Consider the following 13,607-nt stretch of genomic DNA (forward strand, 5'->3'; position numbering starts at 1 on the left):
TTTTAAGGGTTTTTTCCTTATTAAGAAATAGGTTATATACTTCTAATAATCCTAAGGCTATAGTAAAATTAATACTAAATATATTATATTTATCCTTCCTAATTATATTAACTATTTTAATTACTATTTAGGGGCTATTATTTTTTCTTATAGTATTAATATATTTCTTCCCTTTAGGTATTAGTTTCTATTTTTAATTAGTTTTAATAGGGTTTTTGTATTTTCATTTTCTATATCCTTTCTTACTATAGTTTTAATAAGTAAGTTTAAACTTATCTTATTTAACTATTTTAATTTCTATTAGTCTTACTTTAATACTATAAGATATATTATTATTATATTTCTATCCTTAATTAGTATTATAATAAGGTTTATTATCTTATTATTTATTATATTAAGAGTTTTAGGTTCTTTAGGCAAATTATTAATTATTAATTCTAATTACTTAATTAATATAATTTACTAGTGTTATAACCTATTAAGGGGAAGCGCTTACGTCACATATAACCTACCAACAATCCAGCCAATCACATAACGACTTACGAATAAACCCTATAATACCTGTAAGCCTCGCAATGCGGCTCACGATATCGACTCACGACTTACCGTAAGCCTGACTTATAATACCATAAGCTACTATATTATATATATATATTTATTTAGTAGCAGATAGAACTTAGCTTACTAGCTATTAATAAGACTTCTTTACCTTAATAAGCCTAACCTGCACTATTAACTATTAAGAGATATAATACTTTACTACTGCTTAATATAACGCCTTATAACTCTGTAAACATAAAACCTAATACAGACTAGTTTACCTATTTAAAACCTATCCTGTTATAACTAGGGTTTTAGGTCTATCTTTTTTATATAATTTGGCTTATATTAGTTCTTTAAGTATATTAAAGAAAAATAATATAAGTATATCTTAATCTTAAAGTAGTTTAAATACTAACTAAAGGAATTTTACTTTAACCTTAAATATAAATTAAGTTTATTTAAATATTTTAATTTTTCTTTTAGCTTATCCTTTCTTATTAATAGTTTTAAATACTTATTATAAGGCTTTCTTAAAAGCTAGATAGTTAGTATATAATATATAGGTTTAGGGTTTAAGGGCTTTTAGGTCTCCTTTAGTAGTTTAATCTTTAAGGAATAGCTAAAACTATTATATAGCAGTGCCTTTAAGGTATCTTAATATATACTTAGTTTTATTTACTTCCTTTATAAACTATATTAGATAGTAAGATATAAAGACTTAATACTAGGTAAGGAATATAAAGAGTTTACTTAGGGTTTTATTAAATATCTTAAGCAGGTTAGGCTTTAGGATTTCTCTAGTATCTTTATTATAAATAATAGTATTAGTAAGGTTATATATTTCCTAAAGTCTATTCTAGTTATTACTAGCCTACTAGGCTTCGAGGTTTATTATTTTAGTAAGTATTTAATAAAGCTCTGCTATTTTAATAGTTATATTAGTAATTTACTATTAGAGCTAGATAATATTAAAGTTATTATTACTTTTAGATAAGTTATTATTATTTTCTCTTATATCCTAATTAGTAAGTAAATTATAATTAATTAGGGTTAAGGTAATATTAGCAGTAATATTCTACTAAATAGAAGTAATTAGTATAGTTATTATATTTATATTACTTAGTATTTATATAATATAGTTTAAATAAGAGCTATTAATATATAATAATAAGGTCTAATTATATTAAATTAAGCTATATTAGGTTTATTATTAGTAAATTATATAAGGTATAAAATTAAGTATTATTAAAGTATTATATCTCTTAATAATAAATTTAATATATATTAGGCTTAATTAATATAAAGAAGTTTTATTAATAGCTAGTAAGCTAAAATCTATAAAAGTGCTAATAAATATGTTTTATATACTTATAATAACTTGCTATAGTAAGTCAGGACTTATATATAAGTTATAAGTTTAATTATAAGTCCTATTAAGCGGCTTATAATAGAAATAAGAGGAAGGCATAAGCTGTTAATTAATTAGGAGAAATTTATAGGTTTTATATAACGTAACTACAAGGATTGTAATACTAGCTAAGTACTACTACCTGCCTTAGGTTATATATAGGAATTAATTAGTAGTAAAAAATATTAATATCCTATTTATATAGCTTTAGGAATAAAAAGATAGCTACTTTAAGTATAAAGAATAAAAGGATAAGCTATATTATATACTATTTTAGTAAAGCTTTTAAGCTATAAAAACTACTTATAATATAGATAGTACTTAGAAGTAGTAATAAGAGCTAAAAAGGTTATTTTTTAAAAGCTATTAGATATTACTATACCTATAAAGTTAATAGTTTATATATAAGGATAAGGAGACTAAGGAATTTATATAATAGCCTAGCTTTTACTATAGAATTAATTTATACTATATATAATTATACTAGCTTAGCTCCCTTATGCAGCTATTACTAACCTCTAATATTAAGTATTATCTAAGCAATAGGTAGGAATTATTACTAGGCTACTTTACTAATAGTTATATGCTACATATTATATACCTAGAATAGGAGTTACTTTATATTTTAGAGGATAAGTTGTTTGGTAAGTTAATTAGCCTTTGGGAATAAAATTTAACTGCCTTACCTAGGAATATAATAAGACTAGCAGTAGCTATTAGTAAATTTAATATCTCCCTGCGAGACTATCTAAGTAATACCGAGAGGTAATATGCGAGAAGGCGAATATATATGCTAAAGACGTTTGAAGAAAGTGACTTACCTAGCAAGTGCGCCTCCTTTCTCCGGAAAGCCTTAAGAATTATTCGCAGATGATTCTGTTAGAATTATCTATATAAATGCGATTTTACAGGCCATATATTACTACAATATCGCTTACTACTGGGCCAAGTTGCTAATTAGTTAAAATTTCTACTTAGGGTTAGTTGGGGTTATTTAGGGTTAGTATTATTTTTAAGGTTTATAATACTATAGCAAAAGGGGTTTTATAATATAGAATTTAAGATTATAATAGTATTTACTACTTTATTTTATTTTATTATTATAATTATCTAGGCATTACTTAATAATAATAAATAAGTATATAAAGCTTAATAATAAGTATTATATACTTATTTACTAGAAATATAAGATAGCACTCTAGCTAGATATATTTATAAAGTATTTTTAATAAATATATTAACTAACTAGTAATATATTATAAGATATTATTAACTATTATACTAATAGAGATATATTAAATCTAGTTAACTTAAAGCTTTTAAAAGATAGTAATATAGTTATTATATAGCTCCTAGTATTAAAAGGATATAGCTATATTATATATAGGTATTTTATAGTAATATATAATAATATTATCTATTACTAAAGAGAAGTAAAGTATAAAATAGCAGAGATATAGGAAGAAGAGGTTATATTATAAACTTAAATAAGTAGGAAGTATACTTAATACTAAATTATTTAAGATAATAGTAATACTAGTATTATATTAAAGAGTGCTAATATTATAAAATATAGTAGTATAAAAGAGATAATTACTACTAGTTAGGCCTAGCTAAAAGAAGAGGATACTATATAACTCTATAAGGGCAACTTAAAAGAAGATATTAACTATAATTTACTATAGGTAAAGAGGCTTAGCTAGGTATGGCACTTTAGCTCCTGGGACTTGGTTAGTATTTATAATGCAGTTAAGTGGCTATAGGCAAGGGCAGCGATAAGCAGGTAGTCCTAGAAATAAGAAGATAAGGAAGTAACCTATAAATAAATATTACTAGGCTAGCTTAAATAGAGCTTTAATTATAAGGTAAAACGCTACTACTAGTAACTTAATAGTATACTAACTAAGATACTATAGTGGCTTATTAGTATTATATTAATAAGCCTAACTAATATACTATTTAACTATAAAGGCAAGGAGGCATTAATAAGCAAGTATAAGTCAGTTAGTTACTATTACTTAAGCTTTTGCTAGAAGGCATATTATATTAGGTATAAGGAAGTATTTAAATACTAGGCAGTTTGCTTTATAAATAAGCAGTAAAGCTTATTATATAATATTATAAAAGAGCTTAAGAGAGATAGGGTCCCTAGTAGTTATAATAGCAGATTCTTTAGTAATAAAGAGAGAGAAACTAAGGGAGCGGCTACGTTGTGTTCGTTAGGCCTTAACGAGGTACTTTGCGGTTGACCTTCATCTTGTTCCGCTTTAACCGTTGAGTCTCCTGTTTTGGCTGACCCTGTAACAATGGTTCTGGAACGGGTGTTGCTTGAATATCATCACTTTGCCCCTTTCCTTTAGTACCATGTTGAGTCGAGTTGTTGCATTGGCCTGGATGCATTTCGGGCTCACACTCAGGCTTGGTTTCTATCGCCGGACTTTGACCACTTGGCTGGGCCTGTTGGGATGTTGAGTCTTGTCTGAAAAATTGCTGGTGAAGCTCCTTTGCGGGCGCCGTATCTTGTTCTCCCAGTGAGTTGGGTTCATTGGTTGACGCAGGACGATGTAATGGTGTCACGTGTCTTTCATCGTCTTCCCCGGTTCCTCTCTGGACCTCTTTGGGCTTCTCTCTGTCCCCATTACCTTCCATAGCAGCTGATTGAGGAGGCGGATGAGGCTGTGTGATGGTCCAAATTCCGTCTTGGGGACGGCGATTGACAGACAGAGTAGCTCCAGTCCTCCCTGATTTCTTGGTTTTCGTCTTCTTTTTCTTTCGGGCTTGACGTCGGTCTACATCGACTGGAACAATCCCACCAGTATTGAACGATCTTTTGTGTCTCTGATTCCTGGAAGACTGGTCGGGCGCTTGATAACTAGTCCATCGGTCGTCAAGACGTCTAGTGGTACGTCTCTTTAGCGAGTTAAAAGGCACCTTGGCAATGGTACAGACATCCCATGTCTGAGCCAGCCAGCTTTTATTTACAACCCCTCTATCATCGTCACTCCATTGATCCAGAGAGCGAGGCAAAGGTGAGGAGATAGCTCTAGGGGTGAAATGAAGTATCGGGCCAAGAATTGGATGGTTGGAGGTAGTAATCGTGCCAATGGCGCCTTGCATCGAGATAGACTTTTCCCTGAATGAACAGTCTGTGATCTTCATGCCCGCTGTCAACCCCATCACGGCAATATCCCTCATAGAAACTTGCATCGGTGCCGTTACGAGATCAGAGGGACATCGGTCCGCGTCATAAGTGACAAAGCGGTATCTCACTGAACCTCCGCATGACCTGTTGATGGCTTTGCAGAAGGACACCCAGGAAGCATCGCCCACAGATGTGTCATTAGAGCCAGTGGCTGGTTGTTCTTTTTTGTCAGCGGTATGATTGAGCGGATTTTCCCGAACTTGCGGCGCAGCCAGACGCCCAAGAAATTCCAATAAGTGTAATGGGAACGAGTTGAGGAACTCCAAGATTCACTGCTCGTCTGTGGACCTCGGACTTCCATATCCATCGTATTGATATGTCCTCTTTGGATGGGCACAATTCCGATTGAGGAGCTTGACGATGAGTAGTCAACTAATGAATCTAGATCGAGATCAGGTAGATATTCCTCCCCAATGGCATAGGACTTGATATGTGGGCTTTCTTTTGGCCACAGATCAGCCTCGAGATTGATCTGAGGAATAGAGTACAGTACTTGGAAGCGAAACTGAGAGAATTGCCAAATGCGGTAGCCCTGGCCAGGCAAAGGACCAAACACGACACTATCACAAAGACGAATCAGTTGACCAGTGATGAAGTACTGCTGCAGTGCCTGAGCAACAGCGACTAGGAGCGCGAACAGTGCGATGATCAAGGCCGCTACAGCCGCAATCGCGCTTGCATCCCAGTCATCAGTCATCACTGAATCGTTTAGACCAAGAGTTATGATAATTAGGCCAGAATTCCGATGGGGCTGAATTTGACGGAACGTAGAGGTTGACAAAGACAGGGCTACCAGTTAGGCGAGTATGTTCAGCGAAAGCGGAATCGAGGTGATGGGTCTGAACCATTCTCAATTTTGCAGGAAATGAAGAGGAAAGCGGTGCTGGTTGAACTGGTTACCCCTCATTTATTTATCGCAGGTGATAAATGCAGGAAGCCTAATGCGAGTCTGAGTGGCTGGGAGTTGCATGAAAGTGCAAATGTACGTGGCCATGGGCTTACTTCAGACTGCCTTCCGCAACTCCTCGATGAAATGTGGGCTGATTGACCAACATGCTTGGGCGAACTGAGAATGGGACATGCTGCTTACAGGAGTCTCTTACTGGCTCACATTTCAGTGCCGACGTGTCCGTGGCCATTCATTTGCGCAGTTATCAGATAAGACGTCGTGGTCCTTTCAGCTAACAAAACATGGCAAATATTACTTCAGCTTCTTTTATATGCTACGCCTATGGTTTGTGCAATTGCTCGTTATGCATGGCCTGCGCTGGGATATATAACTATATGGCGATGACCATTCTCTTATGAAGAGTCTCAATTTGCGGAATGGCTTATGCCGGTCTTTATTCCCTATAGAGTCATAAGATTTATTACATGCTTTTTTCCAGGTCTGACAATAAACAGGAAACAACAGCAGGATGGTTATTATTCACTCCCCTAATTGACTAGATTGGAAACGGGCTATTCATTGTTTACGTAGTGATATAGCCGCGGAGTTAGTATTAGATGCTGGATTATTGTAACCTCGGGGCCTGCGAAATACTGCATAGTCTTAAATATAGTTACCTCATTGCTATGCCATTCAATCTCATCACTTATAAGCTCAGTAGATAGAAACTCAGAACCCTGATTCCACTTTTAGACAAACAACTTTTTAGTGGTCAGAAGCTTGTTCAAGTCTCCACTTGCATGTCACCATGAAATAGAGTTTTCGCAACTGCTGAAGACTCGACTCTTTGCAATATCCGTGCCAAAAGAGCCTAGCATCGGAGTTAAGAGAACTATCCGGGACGAACTAAGATTCCGAGCCCGGCAATGCTAAATATATTAGAATACGCTTGCGCCCATCCAGTTTGACAGTCATTATCCATCAGACAAAATGGGATCCGTCACATTTTCTCCAGACACTGATATCCCCAGCCTGGAGGGCAAGATCATCCTCATCACTGGAGGAAACTCAGGACTAGGTCTTGAGACCGCTCGACAACTGTTAAAACATGAACCTTCCAGGATCTTCCTCGCTTGTCGTAGCAAAGCAAAGTTTGACCAAGCCGTCAACGAATTGCAACAGCAGGGCTCCAACACTGATGCAGTATCTTTTCTAGCTCTGGATCTTGCTTCTCTATCGAGCATCAAATCTGCCGTCACAGAGTTCCAGGCGTCCTCCACTCGACTCGATATTCTCGTCAACAATGCCGGCATTATGATGACACCAGAGGGTGTAACTGAGGAAGGCTACGAGATTCAGATTGGCACGAACCACGTGGGCCATGCTTTCCTTACACATCTTCTCTTCCCCACTCTTGAAGAGACCACCAAGACTAATCCTGATGTGAGGATCATATTCGTTTCTTCAATGGGAGAGTCCATAGCTCCAAAGAATCCATACCAGTTCGAGCAATTCAAGACCACGATGTCTAGCATCTCCACTCAATCTCGCTATGCTATATCGAAACTTGCAAACGTTCACTACGCTGCAGCCCTTGCCGAACGATATTCCAAGTTCAAAGTGATCAGTATTCACCCAGGAGTAGTACAGACGAACCTCACTGCACCGATTATTAGCACCAGCCTTATAATGGGAATGATCACCCGACTCGTGACGAGCTTGATCGCCGTTGACGCTGCCAAGGGTGCCCTGAATCAGTTATGGGCAATGACAGATCCCACGGCTGAAAGTGGTGCTTTCTACCATCCTGTTGGTGTAACGGGCAAAGGAAGCAAATTGAGTCGGGATAAGGATGCCCGTGAAAAGCTTTGGGAATGGACCCAGCAGGAGATCCAGCAGCACCTTGGTTGAAGGAGTTATATAGCGGGATAACTGTTTATTAAATTAGTAGCCTTTTCACTCTTAGTATTAATTGCTTATGATAGTTGTATTTTACAGCATGTAAAGCTTACATTGTCAAGTGTGATTATTAAATGTCTGAAAGCTTATACGTCAGTGACTCAGAGAAACTTAGAGTTTATATAAACCCCAATGTCTGAGTTAACATAGCTACACATTTCCTACCTTCGCCCATAAGAATCCTATTAATTTGGACTCCTGCGAGATATACATCTTATTTCCAGTGCAAATCTCAATAAAATGCCTTCACAACCACAACTAAAGCCACCACCAAGCCATCAACCTAGTCTACCAAATTTTCTCTGTTCACAATATGTATGTAACAAAGGAATCCTCGAACATCTCATCCTAACCCTTCTATGTAGTTCCCATACTACCCGATAATGCAGTCTTTCACATTGCACTATCTCTCAAAATTCACAACCCATGCTTCTCATCATACTCTTGCTTCATTTGTGGAACAAGACCTGCAACCTTCATTGATGTCTCCCAGCTGTTATCGCTCTCATCGTAGCCAACCCAATGAATCTTGTAAATAATCTTTTTGGCGCGTCTCCTGCCGTTATCGACCATGCTGCCGTGATCTAAGATCGCAAAGACGTGGTACATATCGAATTGGGTTACCTCATCACGTCCCCCTTTCTGTGCACCCCAGTAGGCATAGACCATTTCTGGTTGGTATCCCTGTAGTGCAGACTCGGGCTCCCATGACTCTTCACCGTCGTTCCACTCCACAGTGAACCAAACCGAGTAGGTAACTCGGATCAAGATGTGGCTTGTTATGCGAACAGCTTTGATGAAATTACCCTCTCCCACGTCGATTAATGACAGTCTGAAGTATGCCAACTCTTCTTTAGTCGATGGTACCTCGTCGGAGTTTGCACTATCCTCAGAATTCGCAAACGTATCGATGCTTATCATTGACTCTGAATCTGAGATCGCCATGCCCGCAATGCCTTTGTTCAAACTGCTAGATCTTTTGGTCGCACCAGACTTACCGGTCGTTCGATAAAAACTCATGTTGAGATTCTGTCGTCTGTGATGTTTAGAACACGATTGAGTTGGATGCGTTGCGGTTATGAGAAGAAAGAAATTGGAGGTATGGTCTGCAAGAATAAAGGAGGTGAGATAGCTAGACAGAGACAACTGGGAACCAAAGTCCTTTATAATGTGAGGCAGTAGTATGCTAATGGAAGTAGCTGTTCTTGAGATCTCATGCTCGTTATCTGTTCAGATCTAGTGAACTTTGCTTTCGTGGTCTGTGCCTGACTCCAGACCTGATGCGATCAGAAGCTTTGTGAACAGCGGTTGGGCATGGGTTAGTCGAACGAAGCTAGTAAACGACGTGCTAATTGTTCTGAATTCTCTTGAACTCGTCCGAATCTGCTGTCATTTAGTTGATGATAATCATTCAGTATCAGGTCCAACAGTCTGTTGCATCCAGCTTCTTAACCGCCCTATTCACGTTTCCTTTCTGGTCAGCTTTCTTTTCGCTAGGAACCATACCACCTGGAGAATGTACCCACATAGTTTATTAGCCAGTCCATTCCAGCATGCATATGGACCTCTATTTCGACATCTGATCGAGAGAATACGTCGAATGTTGGTCACGCTTGGTCTCATCAGACTGGCTCCTCTCCAGATTGCGTCTTCTTAACTCTGAGCCCTGGCTTTCGAGACCTGGACTCAGTAGATGTCTGAGATACATACTTCATTCATGATGTGATTAGGTACACATTTCGCTCCACAAGTTTGATATGTCAGTGACAGACTTTATCGCAGTCTTGACGTGAATAAAGCAGACCTCTTACGCATTTTCAAGAGTCTCCAACACCTTCCACTGACACAACCAGCCAACAAAGCAACTTTGAAAATAAACAATATCTTCATTTCACCTTACAGTAACCTTAAGCCCTACCACTTATGATGTATACCATAATATATTACGAGCGGCTGTGTACCCAAGAGTGGGATCGTTGCGCAGAGTCTATATCATTTGAAGACTGGAGACATTGAAACGTCGGTATAAGGAGCCCAGGTCGTTTTGTTCCAATGGAATGTCCTGCTTGCAGAAAGAGACGAGAGGATATGGCGAGAAAGGTCAAGGAGGCTAAGGAACGGGGCAAAGGCAATAAGAGGTAGATCGGCAAGAACTGACCTAGGGCTTACAGTAATAGCATCAGGCGTAGTCATCTTCTCTATGTATATATGAATCCCCGGGTTGAGGCTACGTGATTGTCAAGAAACTCTCACCAAACCACTTCCCAGCGCAGAATGACCAACAAGGGTCTATCTTCCTCCCTTTGCAGCATCTTTGTTTCATCATGTCCAAATACTTGGCAGGGAGTACGTAAAGGCCCTAAATTCTTTCTTTAAACACACTCCTCTGTTCACGTCCTTGTGCAGCGAACAACGTCTATTCATTACCTATGGTTCGCGCTTTCGCCGACAGCTTTCATGTATACACTTGTTCAAAGCTGGTCGGTCGACCGGCAATACTTGGCGTAAGGATTCAGCGACGCAAGACTCAATTGACAAGAGACAGATGAGTTTGGCTGTCATCAGTTGCATCGCACAATCGGTTCGTCAATGGTAGAAAGTTCTAGCATACCTTGTCCGCCAAGCTTGCCTGGACTATCTTGCATGCAGTGATTATCTGCTCCAGGCTTTTCTTCGTCTCATTGAATCATTGGGCGTCGCAGTGCTGAAGCTAAAAGTGTCATACATGAAGGATAGCAACGTAACTTGATGCTGACTTCGATAACCTTATATGTCGCTGACTCCTTGCGCTCTCAGCATCAACCTCATAGAGCTTTATTGAGAAAAGGGTCATTATATGGCAATACAGCGAATGCAATTCTTCTGCTGATCGACAACAGCCATGCCAACATGAAACTGTGACAGACAAAGACCCAGTTCCCAGTGATAGATGGAAACAACATCAACCATGACAAAGATCAATACACAGCATCGCCTGCTCTAAACAGCACTAAGCAGCAGGGATTATCAGCAAGTTCGGAAACACGGCAGTAGTAACAGTTCCCAGCAATTCGGCGAACTTGCTGTCACTGGCTCGAACGCATAAATTCACCCCATCCCGCTTTGACAATAAGCATTACTAAGTGGATCGCAGATCCTTGGAGGCCGCATAGCTTGGGACAATCAACAGAAAACGCTTGCCTCTAAAAAGCACTGAGTATTCTGTCTAGCATTTGGGGGGTCCATAACTGCGACACGCCATTACCCAAATTGGTAGTTCATTTATCACCGTGAATCAGTTACCAGTCCATGACTGTGCTGATCTGTCGATCCTCCTCTGGGGTTGAAAGAAACCACCTACCATGTCAACACACAATCTCTCAGCTCTACAGTTAGTCTATTTCTTTCTTGCTTTTCGGGCCTCCTTTCTAAATGACTCCGCTTCAAATATACTGGAGACAAGTCCTCAAACTCTGTGGGGTCAGCTGAAGATTTGCATCGACAATGTCTCCAGCCAAGCTAAACTCGCCACGTGAGATTGATGAGGAACAAACAATTAAATGATTTATCGAATTCCCTCGTATTCCTCCCCTGTCAATATCACATCCGTCTCTTCCACCATGCTGCATATCAACTGAAGCATGCATCTGCTGCTGTTGCTGGTGACGTGGGCTTTTCTCGTATGCCAAGTATTGTGTGATGATGTCTCAGATATTCTGACAAAGATACCAGACTGCGCTGTATGTCTCTCGCTTATCTCAACCCGGTAGATACTGATTTCTCTTAGGGAAGCTGTCTTATCGATCTCGTATCAACGTCAACATGTGGCATTGACGTCCAATGTCTTTGCGCCGACCCGAAACTCAAGACACAAGTAGCAAGCTGTGTTCAGAAGAAATGTCTGCCGTGGGATTCACTGTGTGAGTGTATAGAAATTGGGTGTTGGTTGGATGCTAACGTTGGTAGCGACGCTGAATGTCACCTCGGTTGCTTGTGATTTTCCGGTGCGAGACAAACATGCGCAATTCGACATTTTGGCCATTACGTTGATTACAATTACGGTGATTGTGGTTGGTCTTCGTTTTTTGGAGAAGTTGCGGTACGAGAGGAAGTTCAGGCTAGATGACTATCTTGTCGTAGCTTGCTTTGTGAGTGATTGTCCACGTCAGGAGATATCCTACTAATTATAGTAGCTGATTGACTTAGGAAACACTATTGTTTGTGTCTATGGCCGTAAGTCATCTACGCAATTAGTGGAATCAATACGGACAGCGGATAGTTTCGGGCAATGGTCTTGGGAGAGATGCATGGTTATTCAGCCCAGATACAATCACGACCTATCTCTGCGTATGTCTCCCATCTCCATGCAAAAGCATTTCTAACAGTTCCAGTACCTCTACATTGGCCAAACTCTCTACGCCTCCGACGTCTTCCTCACAAAAATATGCGTCGCCCTCTTCTACCTCCGAATCTTTCCTGTCGTGACCGTCCAACGTCTTATATGGGGTACGATCGGCGTTGCAGCCCTCGGCATGGTAATCTTTGACATATTGGCTATCACACAATGTCAGCCGATTAGCTTCTACTGGACAGGTTGGGATCAGCTACATGAGGGACACTGTCTTGGCATCAATCCATTGGCTTGGGCTATTGCAGCCGTGAGTATCATCATGGATCTTTGGATGTTGGCCATTCCTATCTCGCAGCTGATCCGCTTGCAAATGAAGTGGCAGAGGAAGCTTGCTGTAGCAGTCATGTTTACTGTCGGTACTTTGTAAGTTGCCTGGTTGTACTGTCGCTTATAACAACTAACGTAAGTAGTGTTACCATTGTCAGTATTCTACGGCTGCGATACTTGGTTGCTTTTGGCAACTCTCAGAACCCAACCTGTAAGTTTATATACTTGTGTCTCTTGAATCATGTCTAAGATATTGCAGGGAACAGTTTCGAAACCTGCTACTGGTCCGTTATTGAGATTAATATCGGTTTATGGTGCGTCTGTCTTCCTGATCTCCGGATGCTTATCCTTAAGGCATTCCCAAGACTTGGTAGTTCCATCGACTCGGGCCCCAGAAACCCTCACCAAGGATCATCTGCGCCCAGACAGCAAGGAAGAACTCCAAGTAGCTCGCGTCATACCGAGAGTACCATTTATAAAGGAAAACAGAGTCAGGCGCAGCAGGAAGCTTCGTCAAGCACGGCTGAACTGGTTGAGATGACAACATTCATGAATGATAGTAGGAGTGTAGTTTAGATAGCGACCGAAAAGACGTTATTCATCATGTTTATCTCCTGTTTCGTGGAAGAAATATCTTCTCAGTCTGTAATTCTTTAAGCAACTTGATAAAGATGTTCTCAATGATGATAGTGATAGGTAAGGCGAGAGGAATGCCAAACATGTTGGTGCTTGCTTGTATCATAATTAGACTCGGTTTCGCTAAGCTTCGTTCATAACAACAGAACTGTAGTCCGTAGAGAGGAATGGATGCGCATAGTCAATGGCGCATCGCTCAAAATCCACTCCGCCATATCATCAGCACTCCCGAGTGCCTTTGTTGTTATGACTATAGCTTTCTCATTACTTTCCACAGCCAGATCTGGATTAATTATAGGACTCACAATGTACG

General features: G+C 39.1%; 4 protein-coding genes across 4 annotated transcripts; 2 read left to right on the plus strand and 2 right to left on the minus strand.

Annotated features, from left to right (window-relative positions):
• Positions 1-3,923: 3,923 nt before the first annotated feature.
• BKA55DRAFT_681771 (uncharacterized protein) lies at positions 3,924-5,850 on the minus strand (the record flags this gene model as incomplete). Its single annotated transcript, XM_046198270.1, has 2 exons — positions 3,924-5,237; positions 5,282-5,850. 2 exons carry the CDS (start codon positions 5,848-5,850, stop codon positions 4,178-4,180), a joined length of 1,629 nt encoding a protein of 542 aa, XP_046041123.1. The 3' UTR covers positions 3,924-4,177.
• Positions 5,851-7,026: 1,176 nt separating this feature from the next.
• Positions 7,027-8,040, plus strand: BKA55DRAFT_586675 (uncharacterized protein). Its single transcript, XM_046194597.1, has one exon. The coding sequence runs from the start codon at positions 7,033-7,035 to the stop codon at positions 7,951-7,953; it is 921 nt and encodes a 306-aa protein (XP_046041124.1). The 5' UTR covers positions 7,027-7,032; the 3' UTR covers positions 7,954-8,040.
• A 378-nt stretch (positions 8,041-8,418) lies between these two features.
• Positions 8,419-9,021, minus strand: BKA55DRAFT_530298 (uncharacterized protein; the record flags this gene model as incomplete). Its single annotated transcript, XM_046189138.1, has 1 exon — positions 8,419-9,021. The coding sequence occupies one exon, from the start codon at positions 9,019-9,021 to the stop codon at positions 8,419-8,421; it is 603 nt and encodes a 200-aa protein (XP_046041125.1).
• Positions 9,022-11,621: 2,600 nt separating this feature from the next.
• BKA55DRAFT_600244 (uncharacterized protein) lies at positions 11,622-13,234 on the plus strand (the record flags this gene model as incomplete). The annotated part of the gene is made up of 8 exons (XM_046196500.1): positions 11,622-11,720; positions 11,768-11,900; positions 11,947-12,128; positions 12,174-12,213; positions 12,260-12,327; positions 12,372-12,664; positions 12,760-12,869; positions 12,918-13,234. 8 exons carry the CDS (start codon positions 11,622-11,624, stop codon positions 13,232-13,234), a joined length of 1,242 nt encoding a protein of 413 aa, XP_046041126.1.
• Positions 13,235-13,607: the final 373 nt, after the last annotated feature.

Source organism: Fusarium redolens (genome assembly GCF_020744475.1).
Source record: "Fusarium redolens strain MPI-CAGE-AT-0023 chromosome Unknown BKA55scaffold_36, whole genome shotgun sequence".
Taxonomy (NCBI): Eukaryota; Fungi; Ascomycota; class Sordariomycetes; order Hypocreales; family Nectriaceae; genus Fusarium; species Fusarium redolens.